This window comes from Oncorhynchus masou, chromosome 10 (genome assembly GCF_036934945.1).
Source record: "Oncorhynchus masou masou isolate Uvic2021 chromosome 10, UVic_Omas_1.1, whole genome shotgun sequence".
In the NCBI taxonomy this organism is placed as follows: Eukaryota; Metazoa; Chordata; class Actinopteri; order Salmoniformes; family Salmonidae; genus Oncorhynchus; species Oncorhynchus masou.
In genome coordinates, this window is record NC_088221.1 from 46,098,243 (window position 1) to 46,115,379 (window position 17,137).

The 17,137-nt window shown below is 43.0% G+C and overlaps 1 protein-coding gene across 15 annotated transcripts in view; it reads left to right on the forward strand.

Annotated features, from left to right (window-relative positions):
• Positions 1–17,137, forward strand: part of LOC135547680 (dedicator of cytokinesis protein 9-like) — a 188,269-nt gene that overhangs the window by 167,106 nt on the left and 4,026 nt on the right. For 10 of the 15 annotated variants that reach the window (XM_064976902.1, XM_064976894.1, XM_064976906.1 and 7 more), the window contains 7 exons: positions 6,417–6,539; positions 8,214–8,327; positions 9,495–9,524; positions 10,787–10,933; positions 11,028–11,238; positions 13,100–13,290; positions 16,935–17,035. In XM_064976902.1, coding sequence (XP_064832974.1) covers positions 6,417–6,539; positions 8,214–8,327; positions 9,495–9,524; positions 10,787–10,933; positions 11,028–11,238; positions 13,100–13,290; positions 16,935–17,035 — 917 coding nt within the window. Of the gene's footprint in view, positions 1–6,416; positions 6,540–8,213; positions 8,328–9,494; positions 9,525–10,786; positions 10,934–11,027; positions 11,239–11,386; positions 12,488–13,099; positions 13,291–16,934; positions 17,036–17,137 lie in introns of those variants that run through there. The other 5 variants (XM_064976903.1, XM_064976893.1, XM_064976898.1 and 2 more) reach the window with 2 other exon arrangements.

The window sequence follows — 17,137 nt, forward strand, 5'->3', positions numbered from 1 at the left end:
ACAAAACACTAAACAATACATTAATTGCACTATAACGGTGAAAAACAGTGGCCACAAAATGTTAGGACCAACATAAAGCTGTCCCAACACCTTACTACTGCTACACCTGGCTATCAGCGAAGCCTTGTCTGGCAGCGAAACTGTTCATTCAGCCTCATTTACTTCCTTTAAAAAAAACATAGCTGATATGGCTGACTTGCTTAAACAAATGTGGTTTCTACTAACAATTGAGATGTACAAACCATGGCATAAGGGGACAACGAGCGGATAAGAGGCTTAAGATATTAATGAACGAGCTTGGAAGAACGTAGTCAATATAACTATTTGTTTTGCACTTTTGTACAGCGACAGAATTCAGGTCATGGGCAGTTCTTAGTGATCTCCCTATACACCAAGTCAGAATTGTAGGATAAATAAAGGGGGCATATAAGCAGACAATGAAGCTCCTACAATATTCGATGATGACATTTCTCTAAAACAGGTTATAGGCTACAAGTGCACCACCAAATCAGAACAGTAGGCCAAGTTGAGAGGGGTAAGGGACCAAATTATTAGGGTGAGGCACATGGGCTACTAACAGCTTACTATATAACATACACATTGTATTACTTTATTAGCTACAGTATACATATCTCCCTGCCACATTACATCATTTATACAGCAACATACAATACGTTTTTGGACTGTGCTCACTTGAACAGGAAGGTGGCGCGGCGGTCCTTCTTGTGGGCAAATTTTGTCATCAGACTTTGTCATCAATGTCTGGCATTCTCTGGATTTATGGTGCTTTCAAGACAATTGGGAACTCAGAAAAAAACATGGTCGAATCATGACGGCAGTGATCTTCAAGTCGGAGCTCTAGAAAGAGACCTGAGTTCCCGACTTGGAATTCCGAGCTGGATTACCTATTTTCCCAGTCGGAGCTAGTTTTTTCAGATTACACAGTTGTCTTGAACTCACTGAAGTCTGAGATTTCCCAGGTCTGAGTTTCCAGTTGTTTTCAACGCAGCAAAAGTCATGCTGTTTTGACAGCATGGCCAATGTATTCAACCTTTTCTGGCCCATGGTGTTGAATGTTTATCCTTTTAAGCTTGGAAAAGAGACCCTTAAACCCAGACTTGGACCACACACCCACTCCACCCAATAGCAGGCTAGTGATTGCTTCGCAACGCTTGCAGTTAGCCCCTGATTCCTTCCAAACCACTCATTGTTGAATTTGCGACTTCCGACTTGTTGTGTAATGTTTATGTCCAATGGCTGATGAGCACCGATACGTTTGATCTATAATTTCTCTTCATATGACAAGGATTGAAAAGGATTTTCCAGTAGATTGTCAACTTGATTCATGATTACTGCTTGTCTAGCTTGCAAGCTAAAATGTTGACATGATCAGTCCAATAAAAACTACGGTAGATATAACGTGATTTGACATCATTATATCTGTGGCCAATGACCTTGAGCTTTCTTGGATGGGCATTTCTAATGTACATTTATGGCAGCCCCCAGGGGGCTTGAACTGCCTAACTTTCACTGTAGATTCTGCGGTGACATAGTGTCCTCATGAGTGACAGAACACTGAGCCAATCATGGCGCAACTAAAGAGTATTTTCGCTGGCTGCCCCTCCACCACAGGAAGCACTGAGCTAGGCTGAAACACCTGAAAGCGCGAACCACTGCTTTTAATCAGGGCAAGGTGACTGGAAACATGACCGAATACAAGCAGTGCAGCTATTCCCTCCGCTGCAATCAAACAAGCTAAGCGTCAGTATCGAGACAAAGTAGAATCTCAATTCAACGGCTCAGACACAAGAGGTATGTGGCAGGGTCTACAGTCAATCACGGACTACAAAAAGAAAACCACCCCAGTCAAGGACCAGGATGTCTTGCTCCCAGGCAGACTAAATAACTTTTTTGCCCGCTTTGAGGACAATACAGTGCCACTGACACGGCCTGCAACGAAACATGCGGACTCTCCTTCACTGCAGCCGAGGTGAGTAAAACATTTAAACGTGTTAACCCTCGCAAGGCTGCAGGCCCAGACAGCATCCCCAGCCGCGCCCTCAGAGCATGCGCAGACCAGCTGGCTGGTGTGTTTACGGACATATTCAATCAATCCCTATCTCAGTCTGCTGTTCCCACATGCTTCAAGAGGGCAACCATTGTTCCTGTTCCCAAGAAAGCTAAGGTAACTGAGCTAAACGACTACCGCCCCGTAGCACACACTTCTGTCATCATGAAGTGCTTTGAGAGACTAGTGAAGGACCATATCACCTCCACCCTACCTGACACCCTAGACCCACTCCAATTTGCTTACCGCCCAAATAGGTCCACAGACGATGCAATCTCAACCACACTGCGCACTGCCCTAACCCATCTGGACAAGAGGAATATCTATGTGAGAATGCTGTTCATCGACTACAGCTCGGCATTTAACACCATAGTACCCTCCAAGCTCGTCATCAAGCTCGAGACCCTGGATTTTGACCCCGCCCTGTGCATCTGGGTACTGGACTTCCTGACAGGCCACCCCCAGGTGGTGAGGGTAGGCAACAACATCTCCACCCCGCTGATCCTCAACACTGGGGCCCCACAAGGGTGCGTTCTGAGCCCTCTCCTGTACTCCCTGTTCACCCATGACTGCGTGGCCATGCACGCCTCCAACTCAATCATCAAGTTTGCGGACGACACAACACAACAGTGGTAGGCTTGATTACCAACAACAACGAGACGGCCTACAGGGAGGAGGTGAGGGCCCTCGGAGTGTGGTGTCAGGAAAATACCCTCACACTCAACGTCAACAAAACTAAGGAGATGATTGTGGACTTCAGGAAACAGCAGAGGGAACACCCCCCTATCCACATCGATGGAACAGTAGTGGAGAGGGTAGTAGGTTTTAAGTTCCTCGGCATACATATCACAGACAAACTGAATTGGTCCACCCACACAGACAGCATCGTGAAGAAGGCGCAGCAGCGCCTCTACAACCTCAGGAGGCTGAAGAAATTCGGCTTGTCACCAAAAGCACTCACAAACTTCTACAGATGCACAATCGAGAGCATCCTGGCGGACTGTATCACCGCCTGGTACGGCAACTGCTCCGCCCACAACCGTAAGGCTCTCCAGAGGGTAGTGAGGTCTGCACAACGCATCACCGGGGGCAAACTACCTGCCCTCCAGGACACCTACACCACCCGATGTTACAGGAAGGCCATAAAGATCATCAAGGACAACAACCACCCGAGCCACTGCCTGTTCACCCCGCTATCATCCAGAAGGCGAGGTCAGTACAGGTGCATCAAAGCTGGGACCGAGAGACTGAAAAACAGCTTCTATCTCAAGGCCATCAGACTGTTAAACAGCAACCACTAACATTGAGTGGCTGCTACCAACACACTGACTCAACTCCAGCCACTTTAATAATGGGAATTGATGGGAAATTATGTAAAATATATCACTAGCCACTTTAAACAATGCTACCTAATATAATGTTTACATACCCTACATTATTCATCTCATATGTATACGTATATACTGTACTCTATATCATCTACTGCATCTTTATGTAATACATGTATCACTAGCCACTTTAACTATGCCACTTTTTACATACTCATATCATATGTATATACTGTACTCGATACCACCTACTGCATCTTGCCTATGCCGTTCTGTACCATCACTCATTCATATATCTTTATGTACATATTCTTTATCCCCTTACACTTGTGTGTATAAGACAGTAGTTTTGGAATTGTTAGTTAGATTACTTGTTGGTTATTACTGCATTGTCGGAACTAGAAGCACAAGCATTTCGCTACACTGACATTAACATCTGCTAACCATGTGTATGTGACAAATAAAAATGTATTTGATTTGACACCTGCATTTTGAAGCTGCAGTAGTCAAGAAAGCAATAAAGAGAATGCTTGTATGCAGCTTTATTCAGTCAATAAATGTATTTTTTACATTGTATGCAAACTGATATATAACACAAATTAATGCCAAAATAACATTCAAAACAGGCAGCAAATCCTAAACAGGTGGGGCTCGAAACAGGTGGTGCTCTGCCCCACCTGCCCTGAATGTCCCCACTGTGTCTAGTTGACTCATTTATTAAAACATTTTGCTATGTTATGTAGTTTAACAAGTGGATTATGTAGCTTTTCACTCACTGTCACTGAGTAGCCAATAGGCCTACTCACTACCAAAAGCCTGTGACTTCACTGACTTGTCTGATAACCAATCAATGTGGTTTTGTTTCACTGAATCTCCATCTTTATAGGCTATTTGGTTTAATTGGTTTCTGTCTGGGCGAATAAGTGGAGATGGTATCTCATCTATTCGTTTGCTCATCTATCACTGATCATAAACATTTAGCATGCTGTAATGTAGTCTAAATCAGTGTTCATCTATCACTGATCATAAACATTTAGCATGCTATAATGTAGTCTAAATCAAGTGTTCATCTATCACAGATCATAAACATTTAGCATGCTATAATGTAGTCTAAATCAAGTGTTCATCTATCACAGATCATAAACATTTAGCATGCTATAATGTAGTCTAAATCAAGTGCAGGCCTATTATTTTGCTCTATCGTATATAGACAACTCCAAAAGCCCACGGAGGTTGTGAAATATGAACAGTAGACTCACATGCTTCTGACAATAGGATTGCTATTATTTTCTATGGGGATCATGATGAATGAAAGACCCAACGCCTGCTCCCTAACGAAGTGGATTGAAGTTAGGACAGAGATGAAAGGTGGCCTGCCTTGTTTCTATTTGTCTTATAATGCTTCTTAGGACCTGCCTAAACAAATACATAATAGATGTATTTTTGATGGCGTATATTCCCAATGGATTTATTAAAATAGACGGCCACCCATATCTGCACACCACTGCTACCGCTCGTCTTCGGCATGAGAGGTATAAAAGGTATTACTCAGGCAAGAATGTGGTTAAAATGGTTCTGTTTCTAAAGGGGTCATCTAAACATTGCCCAATAATTTGTTTGTTTTTTACAGGGAAAATACTGTAAAATCCTTAGCAGGATTAGCTTATTTTATGCTCAGTTTATCTCCTTGGCTTCTCTCCAGCACTCCTGAACCGCTAATCAAAGGGCTACCTAGATTATTTACATTTCCCCCCTCACCCTCCTAATCAAAGGGCTACCCAGATTATTTACATTGCCCCCCCCCTTCCCCCTCTTTAGCGCTGCCGCTACTCTCTGTTTATTATCTACGCATAGCCACTTTAACTGCGTGTACATATTGCCTCGACTGGCTGGTGTCCCCGCACATTGACTCTGTACCGGTACCACCTGTATATAGCCTTGCTATTGTTATTTTACTGCTGCTCTTTAATTATTTATTAATTACTAATTATTTGGTACTTTTATTTATTTGGGGGTGAGGTATTTTTCTTAAAACTGCATTGTTGGTTAAGGGCTTGTAAGTAAGAATTTCAGGTCTTGTAAGTAGAGTCTACACCTGTTGTATTCAACGCATGTGACAAATACAATTTGATTTGAAATTGTGGAGTTTTCAGTCTCATGGAGATAACCAGGCATCTACCTTGTAGAGATGTTATCAGTGAATCAGCTCTGCTCCACACTATCCAGCAACGTGTAAAGCAAAAAAACGCTCACAGAACAACATGTAACCAATTCCACATCAAATTATCCCATTTTCATCTCTTGTTCACCCATATCCTCATTATTTATACACAATGTCAGTGGAGTTATACAACTCTTCATGTTGTGTTGCATCAAGGACACTAGCTTGTGTTGCATCAAGGACACTAGCTTGTGTTGCATCAAGGACACTAGCTTGCGTTGCATCAAGGACACTCGCTTGCGTTGCATCAAGGACACTAGCTTGTGTTGCATCAAGGACACTAGCTTGTGTTGCATCAAGGACACTAGCTTGCGTTGCATCAAGGACACTAGCTTGCGTTGCATCAAGGACACTAGCTTGCGTTGCATCAAGGACACTAGCTTGCGTTGCATCAAGGACACTAGCTTGCGTTGCATCAAGGACACTAGCTTGCGTTGCATCAAGGACACTAGCTTGCGTTGCATCAAGGACACTAGCTTGCGTTGCATCGAGGACACTAGCTTGCGTTGCATCGAGGACACTAGCTTGCGTTGCGTCGAGGACACTAGCTTGTGTTGCGTCAAGGACACTAGCTTGTGTTGCGTCAAGGACACTAGCTTGTGTTGCGTCAAGGACACTAGCTTGTGTTGCGTCAAGGACAATTAGGTATTTAGTGTTCATAACTCTTCCACTGCTTTTGCACTAACCTTCATAAAAGCTTTGAAATTAAGCCATGGTGTGTGTGTCATCCATAGTCAGATCTTCGTCGTGTGGACACGGTATGACAGCAGTGTTTTATCTGTCCCTCTCTCCCATACAGGATGTCCTGATGGAGCTGTTGGAAGAGTGTGCTGATGGCCTGTGGAAGGCTGAGCGCTATGAGCTCATCTCAGACGTCTACAAGCTCATCATCCCCATCTACGAACAGGGGAGGGATTTTGAGGTACAGCAGCAGACCTGCAGCCTCTGATGTCACTCTTCATGTCCTGGGGCTCAACTCTATCTGATGTCGCTCTCTATGTCATGGGGCGGCAGGGTAGCCTAGTGGTTAGAGCGTTGGACCTAGTAACCGAAAGGTTGCAAGTTCAAATCCCTGAGCTGACAAGGTACAAATCTGTCGTTCTGCCCCTGAACAGGCAGTTAACCCACTGTTCCTAGGCCGTCATTGAAAATAAGAATTTGTTCTTAACTGACTTGCCTAGTAATATAAAAATAAATGGGGCTCAACTCTAGCTGATGTCACTGTCTATATCATTGGGATCAACTCCCTCTGATGTCACTTGCTATGTCATTAAAAAAATAAAAATATTTCACCTTTATTTAACCAGGTAAGCTAGTTGAGAACAAGTTCTCATTTACAACTGCGACATGGCCAAGATAAAGCAAAGCAGTGCGAAACAAACAACACAGAGTTACACATGGAATACAGTCATTAACACAATAGAAAAAAAGAGTCTATACACAGTGTGTGCAAATGGCGTGAGGAGGTAAGGCAATAAATAGGCCATGGTCGCGAAGTAATTACAATTTAGCAAATTAACACTGGAATGATAGATGAGCAGATGGTGATGTGCAAGTAGAAATACTGGTGTGCAAAAGAGCAGAAAACTAAATAAAAACAAAATGGGAATGAGGTAGGTAGTTTGGATGGGCTATGTATTGCTGCAGCGATCGGTTAGCTGCTCAGATAGCTGATGTTTAAAGTAAGTCTCCAGCTTCAGCGATTTTTGCAGTTCGTTCCAGTCATTGGCAGCAGAGAACTGGAAGGGAAGGCGGCCAAAAGAGGTGTTGGCTTTGGGGTGACCAGTGAGATATACCTGCTGGAGCGCGTGCTACGGGTGGGTGTTGTTATCGTGACCAGTGAGCTGAGATAAGGCGGAGTTTTACCTAGCATAGACTTATAGATGACCTGGAGACAGTGGGTCTGGCGACAAATATGTAGTGAGGGCCAGCCGACTAGAGCATACAGGTCGCAGTGGTGGGTGGTATACATTGGGGTAAAAAAGTATTTAGTCAGCCACCAATTGTGCAAGTTCTTCCACTTAAAAAGATGAGAGGCCTGTAATTTTCATCATAGGTACACTTTAACTATGACAGACAAAATGAGAAAAAAAATCACATGGTAGAAATTGTAATTCATTTATTTGCAAATTATGGTGGAAAATAAGTATTTAGATTAAGATTTATCGGTGGTGACAGTGTTTCTTAGCCTCAGTGTAGTGGGCAACTGAGAGGAGGTGCTCTTATTCTCCATGGACTTTACAGTGTCCCAACTCTTTTTGGAGTTAGAGCTACAGGATGCACATTTCTGTTTGAAAAAGCTGGCCTTTGCTTTCCTGACTGACTGCATGTATTGGTTCCTGACTTCCCTGAAAAGTTGCATATCGCGGGGCCTCTGATGTCACTGTCTATGTCATGGGGCCCAACTCCTTCTGATGTCACCATCTATGTCATGAGGCTCAACTCCTTCTGATGTCACTGTCTATGTCATGGAGCTCAACTCCCGCTGATGTCACTGTCTATGTGATGGTGCCCAACGATAATGTCTCAATGCTCCCAAACATGGATAAAGACACAGATTCTTATCAATGTGTTTGTGTGTTTCTCATTTCCATAGAAACTGTCTCACCTGTATGACACACTCCATCGGGCCTACATCAAAGTGACAGAGGTCATGCACACGGGCAAGAGGCTGCTGGGAACCTACTTCAGAGTGGCTTTCTTTGGCCAGGTAAGATAATGATTGACATCTGATGGTAGGCTGTCGTACAACAAAAAAACAGTGCATTGGAGATCAAACAAGTTGTTTCCCTTTTCCCATTATACTATTGCTTTGCTCTTTCCAGTACGTTATACAGGTATTAGATATTGTAGACATTATATATTTTGTATTTTTTTAAAGATTAATTCATACACAAATTGCAAAATTGATTTAGAACACGTCTCCAAGTGCCCTATATCAAAACGGTGGACATCTTGATTTGAGCATGGGAGCTGCTGGACGCTTTTTGATTGATAAAAGCATGATCACATCACGTGGTCTTTTATTACTCATTCTAATGCCTTTTTTCCCTGCTTTTCATCCTCTTTAAAGGCAGCGGTAAGTTCTGCAAGTTCTGCTCACTTTCATGAGCAGCCTAGATCTGTGTGAGGTGCTGCTGCTGTAATCCATGACATGTTTCAACCACTAGTGTGACGCTGCTGTAATCCATGACATGTTTCAGCCACTAGTGTGACGCTGCTGTAATCCATGACACGTTTCAGCCACTAGTGTGACGCTGCTGTAATCCATGACATGTTTCAGCCACTAGTGTGACGCTGCTGTAATCCATGACACGTTTCAGCCACTAGTGTGACGCTGCTGTAATCCATGACACGTTTCAGCCACTAGTGTGACGCTGCTGTAATCCATGACACGTTTCAGCCACTAGTGTGACGCTGCTGTAATCCATGACACGTTTCAGCCACTAGTGTGACGCTGCTGTAATCCATGACATGTTTCAGCCACTAGTGTGCTGCTTAAAGCTCTTAGCAGTTACATTAACTCACCACTACCTTCCACCTACTTGTTTTACTTTTCACAACAGCAATGCATGTTGCTGAGTCAATGGAGTAAATCCACTGAATTTGGCTTTTATCGCTTCCATTTTTAGATGTCATTTTCACCTAAGTCTTCTGACACCTGGTTCTTCCTTGTCTTTCAGTGTGTTAACTAGTTGCTTTTGACAGTTTGCTTTGTTGGACTGGATAACCTTCCCAGAACCATGTTCCTTCTGCCTCTGTGTTCTTTCTGTTTGTGGTGTTATGGTGTGAATGCTTATCTGCTATAGTTGTAGCCTGGGTGGTGTTGGAATAACTCTGATTTTGTTTTCTGTTGCTCTACCTTACAACTCCGTAGCAGTACCAGTTTACTGACTCTGAGACTGAGGTAAATGAATGAGGAAGTGATGACTCTGGTGAATGCACTGCATTGAAGCTTAAGGCTTATGATTGTGGTCTGGGATAGTAGTCAGTGGTATTACTGGTATGTGTCCATCACCGTTTCATTACCTCCTCCTAGCTATCTTATCCATCTCGGCACCCTCTACTACTGCCTGGCTCAGTGTTGCCCTGACAACAATAGGCTATATTAGTCAAGGTTTAAGGGTAGGATTTCATGTCTTACTGGGTAAATGTTTCCAGTCATCTAGCTGGTGGCTACTACCCCATTCATCTACAGTGTTAAGGTCATTTTTATTGTTGTTTTTGGGGGGGTATAAATAATGTAGACCCTTTGATGGAGTGAAATTCAATTCTCTACATTCATCCTATTTATTGGTCCCATAGCACTGTTCCTAGACCAGTTCTGTTGTTTGTTTCTGTGCTTTTGGGAATATGTATTTTGGGAATATTTCTTGCTCTTGGGTTCAGGATTATAGTGCCGTAGCTCTTCACTTCTGTTGTTGTGCTCATTGTTTTAGGTGTTCATACTACTTTTGATGTCTTTGTTACCTGAATATCTTCACATTTGTGTTTTCATGTTGTTTTCTTAACCCCTAACCCTATTCTCTACCCCTAACCCCTAAACCCTATTCTCTACCCCTAACCCTATTATCTAACCCTAACCCCTAACCCTATTCTCTAACCCTAACCCTATTCTCTACCCTTAACCCTATTCTCTAACCCTAAACCTATTCTCTAACCCCTAACCCTATTCTCTACCCCTAACCCTATTCTCTAACCCTAAACCTATACTCTAACCCTAAACCTATACTCTAACCCTAAACCTATACTCTAACCCTAAACCTATACTTTAACCCTAACCCTATTCTCTAACCCTAACCCTATTCTCTACCCCAACCCTATTCTCTAACCCTAACCCTATTCCCTAACCCTATTCTCTACCCCTAACCCTATTCTCTAACCCTAACCCCTAACCCTAACCCCTAACCCTAACCTTATTCTCTAACCCTAACCTTATTCTCTAACCCTAACCCTATTCTCTACCCCTAACCCTATTCTCTACCCCTAACCCTATTCTCTACCCCTAACCCTATTCTCTACCCCTAACCCTATTCTCTACCCCTAACCCTATTCTCTACCCCTAACCCCTAACCCTATTATCTACCCCTAACCCCTAACCCTATTCTCTAACCCTCTCTAGTTCTCTATGTACTATAACCATAGTGTGTAATGTTGGCTTCCTCCTAGGGATTCTTTGAGGATGAAGATGGTAAGGAGTACATCTACAAAGAACCCAAATTCACCCCACTGTCAGAGATATCTCAGAGGCTACTCAAGCTCTACTCTGACAAGTTCGGCCCGGAGAATGTCAAGATGATTCAGGACTCTGGGAGGGTAAGAGTCGAACTTTACTCTTAGTATGTATTTTACCATTTATTCTGGGTTTCCATGGTTCTGATTGGTCCTTGCTGTTATGCGTCCCATTCAGATCAACCCTAAAGATCTGGACTCTAAGTACGCCTACATCCAGGTGACCCACGTTACCCCGTTCCTGGAAGAGAAGGAGCTGATGGACCGGAAGACAGACTTTGAGAAGAGCCACAACATCAGGCGCTTTGACTTCGAGATGCCCTTCACTGTGTTGGGGAAGAAGCAGGGTGGGGTGGAGGAGCAGTATAAACGCAGGACCATCCTGACCAGTAGGTTCCACAGTACTTCATGTGAATCATAGGGTCAATGTGTTCACAGTAGAGACCCCATACTGTAGCTAGACCTCTCCTTCTGCTGTTCATGAATGTAGAGAAGTTCTGACAAAATCTGTGAATTTAAGATATGATTTCCCTTTAGAGACACAGATTGGGACGAACCTCCAGATGACTCATCTCACTGAAAACAACGAGACACAAATATCAGACAGGTTCCTTATCACTCAAACTAACATGATCCGTGCATACTGCTTAGAACACTCCCTACGAGTAGCTGGAAAAAGGGGGAGGGACTTCAGACAATCTACAGATACTGTATGTGAAGTCCATGGGAACCAGCTTCTGAGCAGACAACCGTATCAAAACCCATCAGTCCACACAAATCCACTCACATGGGAATACTGATGTTAAACATGTCATATATCTACAGTATTTACCTCATTCCCATAGAATACCTTTGCTCGTGCCGGCATACCTGTATCTTTCTCACTGTCATATTAGGAAAGGTCCTGTGTAATTATGGAAATATTGCATTTGGGTGCAGAGTATTTTTTTATACATATATTTTTTTAAACCTTTTATTTAACTAGGCAAGTCAGTTAAGAACACATTCTTATTTTCAATGACGGTCTAGGAACAGTGGGTTAACTGCCTGTTCAGGGGCAGAATGACAGATTTGTACCTTGTCAGCTCAGGGATTTGAACTTGCAACCTTTCGGTTACTAGTCCGATGCTCTAACCACCCTGCCGCCCTGTATGTCAGCTCTTTGTTTAGAATCCTTCTTCATCCTAATTGGTTGTGTTTTATTTTGTTTTACAGTGTGAAATATCCCATAGTGCAACCTTTATCTTCATTAACTGATAGGGCTGCCTTACCTCAAAGGTATTTATTGAGTGAATGAGTTTCACACTATAAAGCTGCTTGGGAACACACATCTGTCTGAACACCTAAGAAATGCACGTGTGGGTAAGGAGTTCTTGTGGGTCAAATACGGTGACGTAAGCAAAACCACGTTAATGTATTCATTCTCTCTCTCTCTCTCTCATTCTCTCTCTCATTCTCTCTCTCTCTCTCTCTCTCTCTCTCTCTCTCTCTCTCTCTCTCTCTCTCTCTCTGTCTCTCTCTCTCTGTCTCTCTCTCTCTGTCTCTCTCTCTCTCTGTCTCTCTCTCTCTCTGTCTCTCTCTCTCTCTCTCTCTCTCTCTCTCTCTCTCTCTCTCTCTCTCTCTCTCTCTCTCTCTCTCTCTCTCTCTCTCTCTCTCTCTCTCTCTCTCTCTGTCTCTCTCTCTCTCTCTCTCTCTCTCTCTCTGTCTCTCTCTGTCTCTCTCTCATTCTCTCTCTCTCTCTCTCTCATTCTCTCTCTCTCTCTCTCTCTCATTCTCTCTCTCTCTCTCTCTCTCTTCTCTCTCATTCTCTCTCTCTCTCATTCTCTCTCATTCTCTCTCATTCTCTCTCATTCTCTCTCTCTCTCATTCTCTCTCTCATTCTCTCTCTCATTCTCTCTCTCTCTCATTCTCTCTCTCATTCTCTATCTCTCTCTCTCTCTCATTCTCTCTCTCATTCTCTCTCTCTCTCTCATCTCTCTCTCTCTCATTCTCTCTCTCATTCTCTCTTTCTCTCTCTCATTATCTCTCTCTCATTATCTCTCTCTCTCATTCTCTCTCTCATTCTCTTTCTCTCTCTCATTCTCTCTCTCATTCTCTCTCAATCTCTCTCTCTCTCTCTCTCTCATTCTCTCTCTCACTCTCTCTCTCTCTCATTCTCTCTCTCACTCTCTCTCTCTCACTCTCTCTGTCTCTCACTCTCTCTCTCTCTCTCTCTCTCTCTCATTCTCTCTCTCAATCTCTCTCTCATAGCAACCCACTGTTTCCCCTATGTGAAGAAGCGTATTGCGGTGATGTACCAGCACCACACAGACCTGAACCCCATAGAGGTGGCTATAGACGAGATGAGCAAGAGGTTGACCGAGCTAAGACAGCTAGTTGCCACCAACGAGGTGGACATGATCCGCCTGCAGCTGAAATTACAGGGCAGCATTAGTGTCCAGGTGCAGACCTCTGTCCTCACAAACCACATCCTCTGTCCTCACAAACCACATCCTCTGTCCTCACAAACCACATCCTCTGTCCTCACAAACCACATCCTCTGTCCTCACAAACCACATCCTCTGTCCTCACAAACCACATCCTCTGTCCTCACAAACCACATCCTCCGTCCTCACAAACCACATCCTCTGTCCTCACAAACCACATCCTCTGTCCTCACAAACCACATCCACCGTCCTTACAAACCACATCCTCTGTCCTCACAAACCACATCCTCTGTCCTCACAAACCACATTCTCTATCCTCACAAACCACATCCTCTGTCCTCACAAACCACATCCTCTGTCCTCACAAACCACATCCTCCTTCCTCACAAACCACATCCTCTATCCTCACAAACCACATCCTCTATCCTCACAAACCACATCCTCCGTCCTTACAAACCACATCCTCTGTCCTCACAAACCACATCCTCCTTCCTCACAAACCACACCCTCCGTCCTCACAAACCACATCATCTGTCCTCACAAACCACATCCTCTGTCCTCACAAACCACATCCTCTGTCCTCACAAACCACATTCTCTATCCTCACAAACCACATCCTCCGTCCTCAAACCACATCCTCCATCCTTACAAACCACATCCTCCGTCCTCACAAACCACATCTGTCCTCATCCTCTGTCCTCACAAACCACATCCTCTGTCCTCACAAACCACATCCTCTATCCTCACAAACCACATCCTCCGTCCTCACAAACCACATCCTCCGTCCTCACAAACCACATCCTCCGTCCTCACAAACCACATCCTCCGTCCTCACAAACCACATCCTCCGTCCTCACAAACCACATCCTCCGTCCTCACAAACCACATCCTCTGTCCTTACAAACCACATCCTCTGTCCTCACAAACCACATCCTCCGTCCTTACAAACCACATCCTCCGTCCTCACAAACCACATCCTCTGTCCTCACATCCACATCCTCTGTCCTCACAAACCACACCCTCCGTCCTCACAAACCACATCCTCCGTCCTTACAAACCACATCCTCTGTCCTCACAAACCACATCCTCTATCCTCACAAACCACATCCTCCGTCCTCACAAACCACATCCTCTGTCCTCACAAACCACATCCTCTGTCCTCACAAACCACATCCTCCGTCCTCACAAACCACATCCTCCGTCCTTACAAACCACATCCTCTGTCCTCACAAACCACATCCTCCATCCTTATAAACCACATCCTCCGTCCTCACAAACCACATTCTCTATCCTCACAAACCACATTCTCTATCCTCACAAACCACATCCTCTATCCTCACAAACAACATCCTCTGTCCTCACAAACCACATCCTCTGTCCTCACAAACCACATCCTCTATCCTCACAAACCACATCCTCTGTCCTCACAAACCACATCCTCTATCCTCACAAACCACATCCTCTATCCTCACAAACCACATCCTCCATCCTTACAAACCACATCCTCTGTCCTCACAAACCACATCCTCTATCCTCACAAACCACATCCTCTATCCTCACAAACCACATCCTCTATCCTCACAAACCACATTCTCTATCCTCACAAACCACATCCTCCATCCTCACAAACCACATCCTCTGTCCTCACAAACCACATCCTCTATCCTCACAAACCACATCCTCCATCCTTACAAACCACATCCTCTGTCCTCACAAACCACATTTTATCCTCACAAATAGATGTTCCATCCTTATAAATATATCCCTCACAAACCTTGTTCTGTATGGTCACAAAACATCCTCCCCTACAAACCACATTCTGTATCCTCACAAAACATATCCCTCACAAACCAACTTGTTCTGTCTGGTAAATATATCCTCACAAACCACATCCTCTGTCCTCACAAACCACAGACACTTTTTTACCCATTCAACTATTTTATTCAATAGATGTTCGATATGATAAATATATCCCTCAACTTGTTCTGTATGGTAAATATATCCCTCAACTTGTTCTGTATGGTAAATATATCCCTCAACTTGTTCTGTATGGTAAATATATCCCCCAACTTGTTCTGTATTGTAAATATATCCCCCAACTTGTTCTGTATGGTAAATATATCCCTCAACTTGTTCTGTATGGTAAATATATCCCCCAACTTGTTCTGTATGGTAAATATATCCCTCAACTTGTTCTGTATGGTAAATATATCCCCCAACTTGTTCTGTATGGTAAATATATCCCCCAACTTGTTCTGTATTGTAAATATATCCCCCAACTTGTTCTGTATGGTAAATATATCCCCCAACTTGTTCTGTATGGTAAATATATCCCCCAACTTGTTCTGTATGGTAAATATATCCCCTCAACTTGTTCTGTATGGTAAAATATACTTGTTCTGTATGGTAGATATATCCCCAACTTGTTCTGTATTGTAAATATATCCCCCAACTTGTTCTGTATGGTAAATATATCCCTCAACTTGTTCTGTATGGTAAATATATCCCTCAACTTGTTCTGTATGGTAAATATATCCCTCAACTTGTTCTGTATGGTAAATATATCCCTCAACTTGTTCTGTATGGTAAATATATCCCTCAACTTGTTCTGTATGGTAAATATATCCCTCAACTTGTTCTGTATGGTAAATATATCCCTCAACTTGTTCTGTATGGTAAATATATCCCTCAACTTGTTCTGTATGGTAAATATATCCCTCAACTTGTTCTGTATGGTAAATATATCCCTCAACTTGTTCTGTATGGTAAATATATCCCTCAACTTGTTCTGTATGGTAAATATATCCCTCAACTTGTTCTGTATGGTAAATATATCCCTCAACTTGTTCTGTATGGTAAATATATCCCCCAACTTGTTCTGTATTGTAAATATATCCCCCAACTTGTTCTGTATGGTAAATATATCCCTCAACTTGTTCTGTATGGTAAATATATCCCTCAACTTGTTCTGTATGGTAAATATATCCCTCAACTTGTTCTGTATGGTAAATATATCCCTCAACTTGTTCTGTATGGTAAATATATCCCTCAACTTGTTCTGTATGGTAAATATATCCCTCAACTTGTTCTGTATGGTAAATATATCCCTCAACTTGTTCTGTATGGTAAATATATCCCTCAACTTGTTCTGTATGGTAAATATATCCCTCAACTTGTTCTGTATGGTAAATATATCCCTCAACTTGTTCTGTATGGTAAATATATCCCTCAACTTGTTCTGTATGGTAAATATATCCCCCAACTTGTTCTGTATGGTAAATATATCCCTCAACTTGTTCTGTATGGTAAATATATCCCTCAACTTGTTCTGTATGGTAAATATATCCCTCAACTTGTTCTGTATGGTAAATATATCCCTCAACTTGTTCTGTATGGTAAAGACATCCCTCAACTTGTTCTGTATGGTAAATATATCCCTCAACTTGTTCTGTATGGTAAAGACATCCCTCAACTTGTTCTGTATGGTAAATATATCCCTCAACTTGTTCTGTATGGTAAAGACATCCCTCAACTTGTTCTGTATGGTAAATATATCCCTCAACTTGTTCTGTATGGTAAATATATCCCTCAACTTGTTCTGTATGGTAAAGACATCCCTCAACTTGAGAATCTAAAATAAATGTTCCTTTAATCTATAGGTAAATGCTGGTCCCCTCGCATATGCCCGAGCTTTCCTTGATGATGCCAGCACCAAGAAGTACCCTGACAACAAGGTCAAACAACTTAAAGAGGTCTTCAGGTGAGTTGTTAAAGTACACATTGTACAATAGGATAGGACTTGACAGGAATATACATATGAAGTGGATAAAACAGTATGTAAACATTATTAAAGTGACCAGTG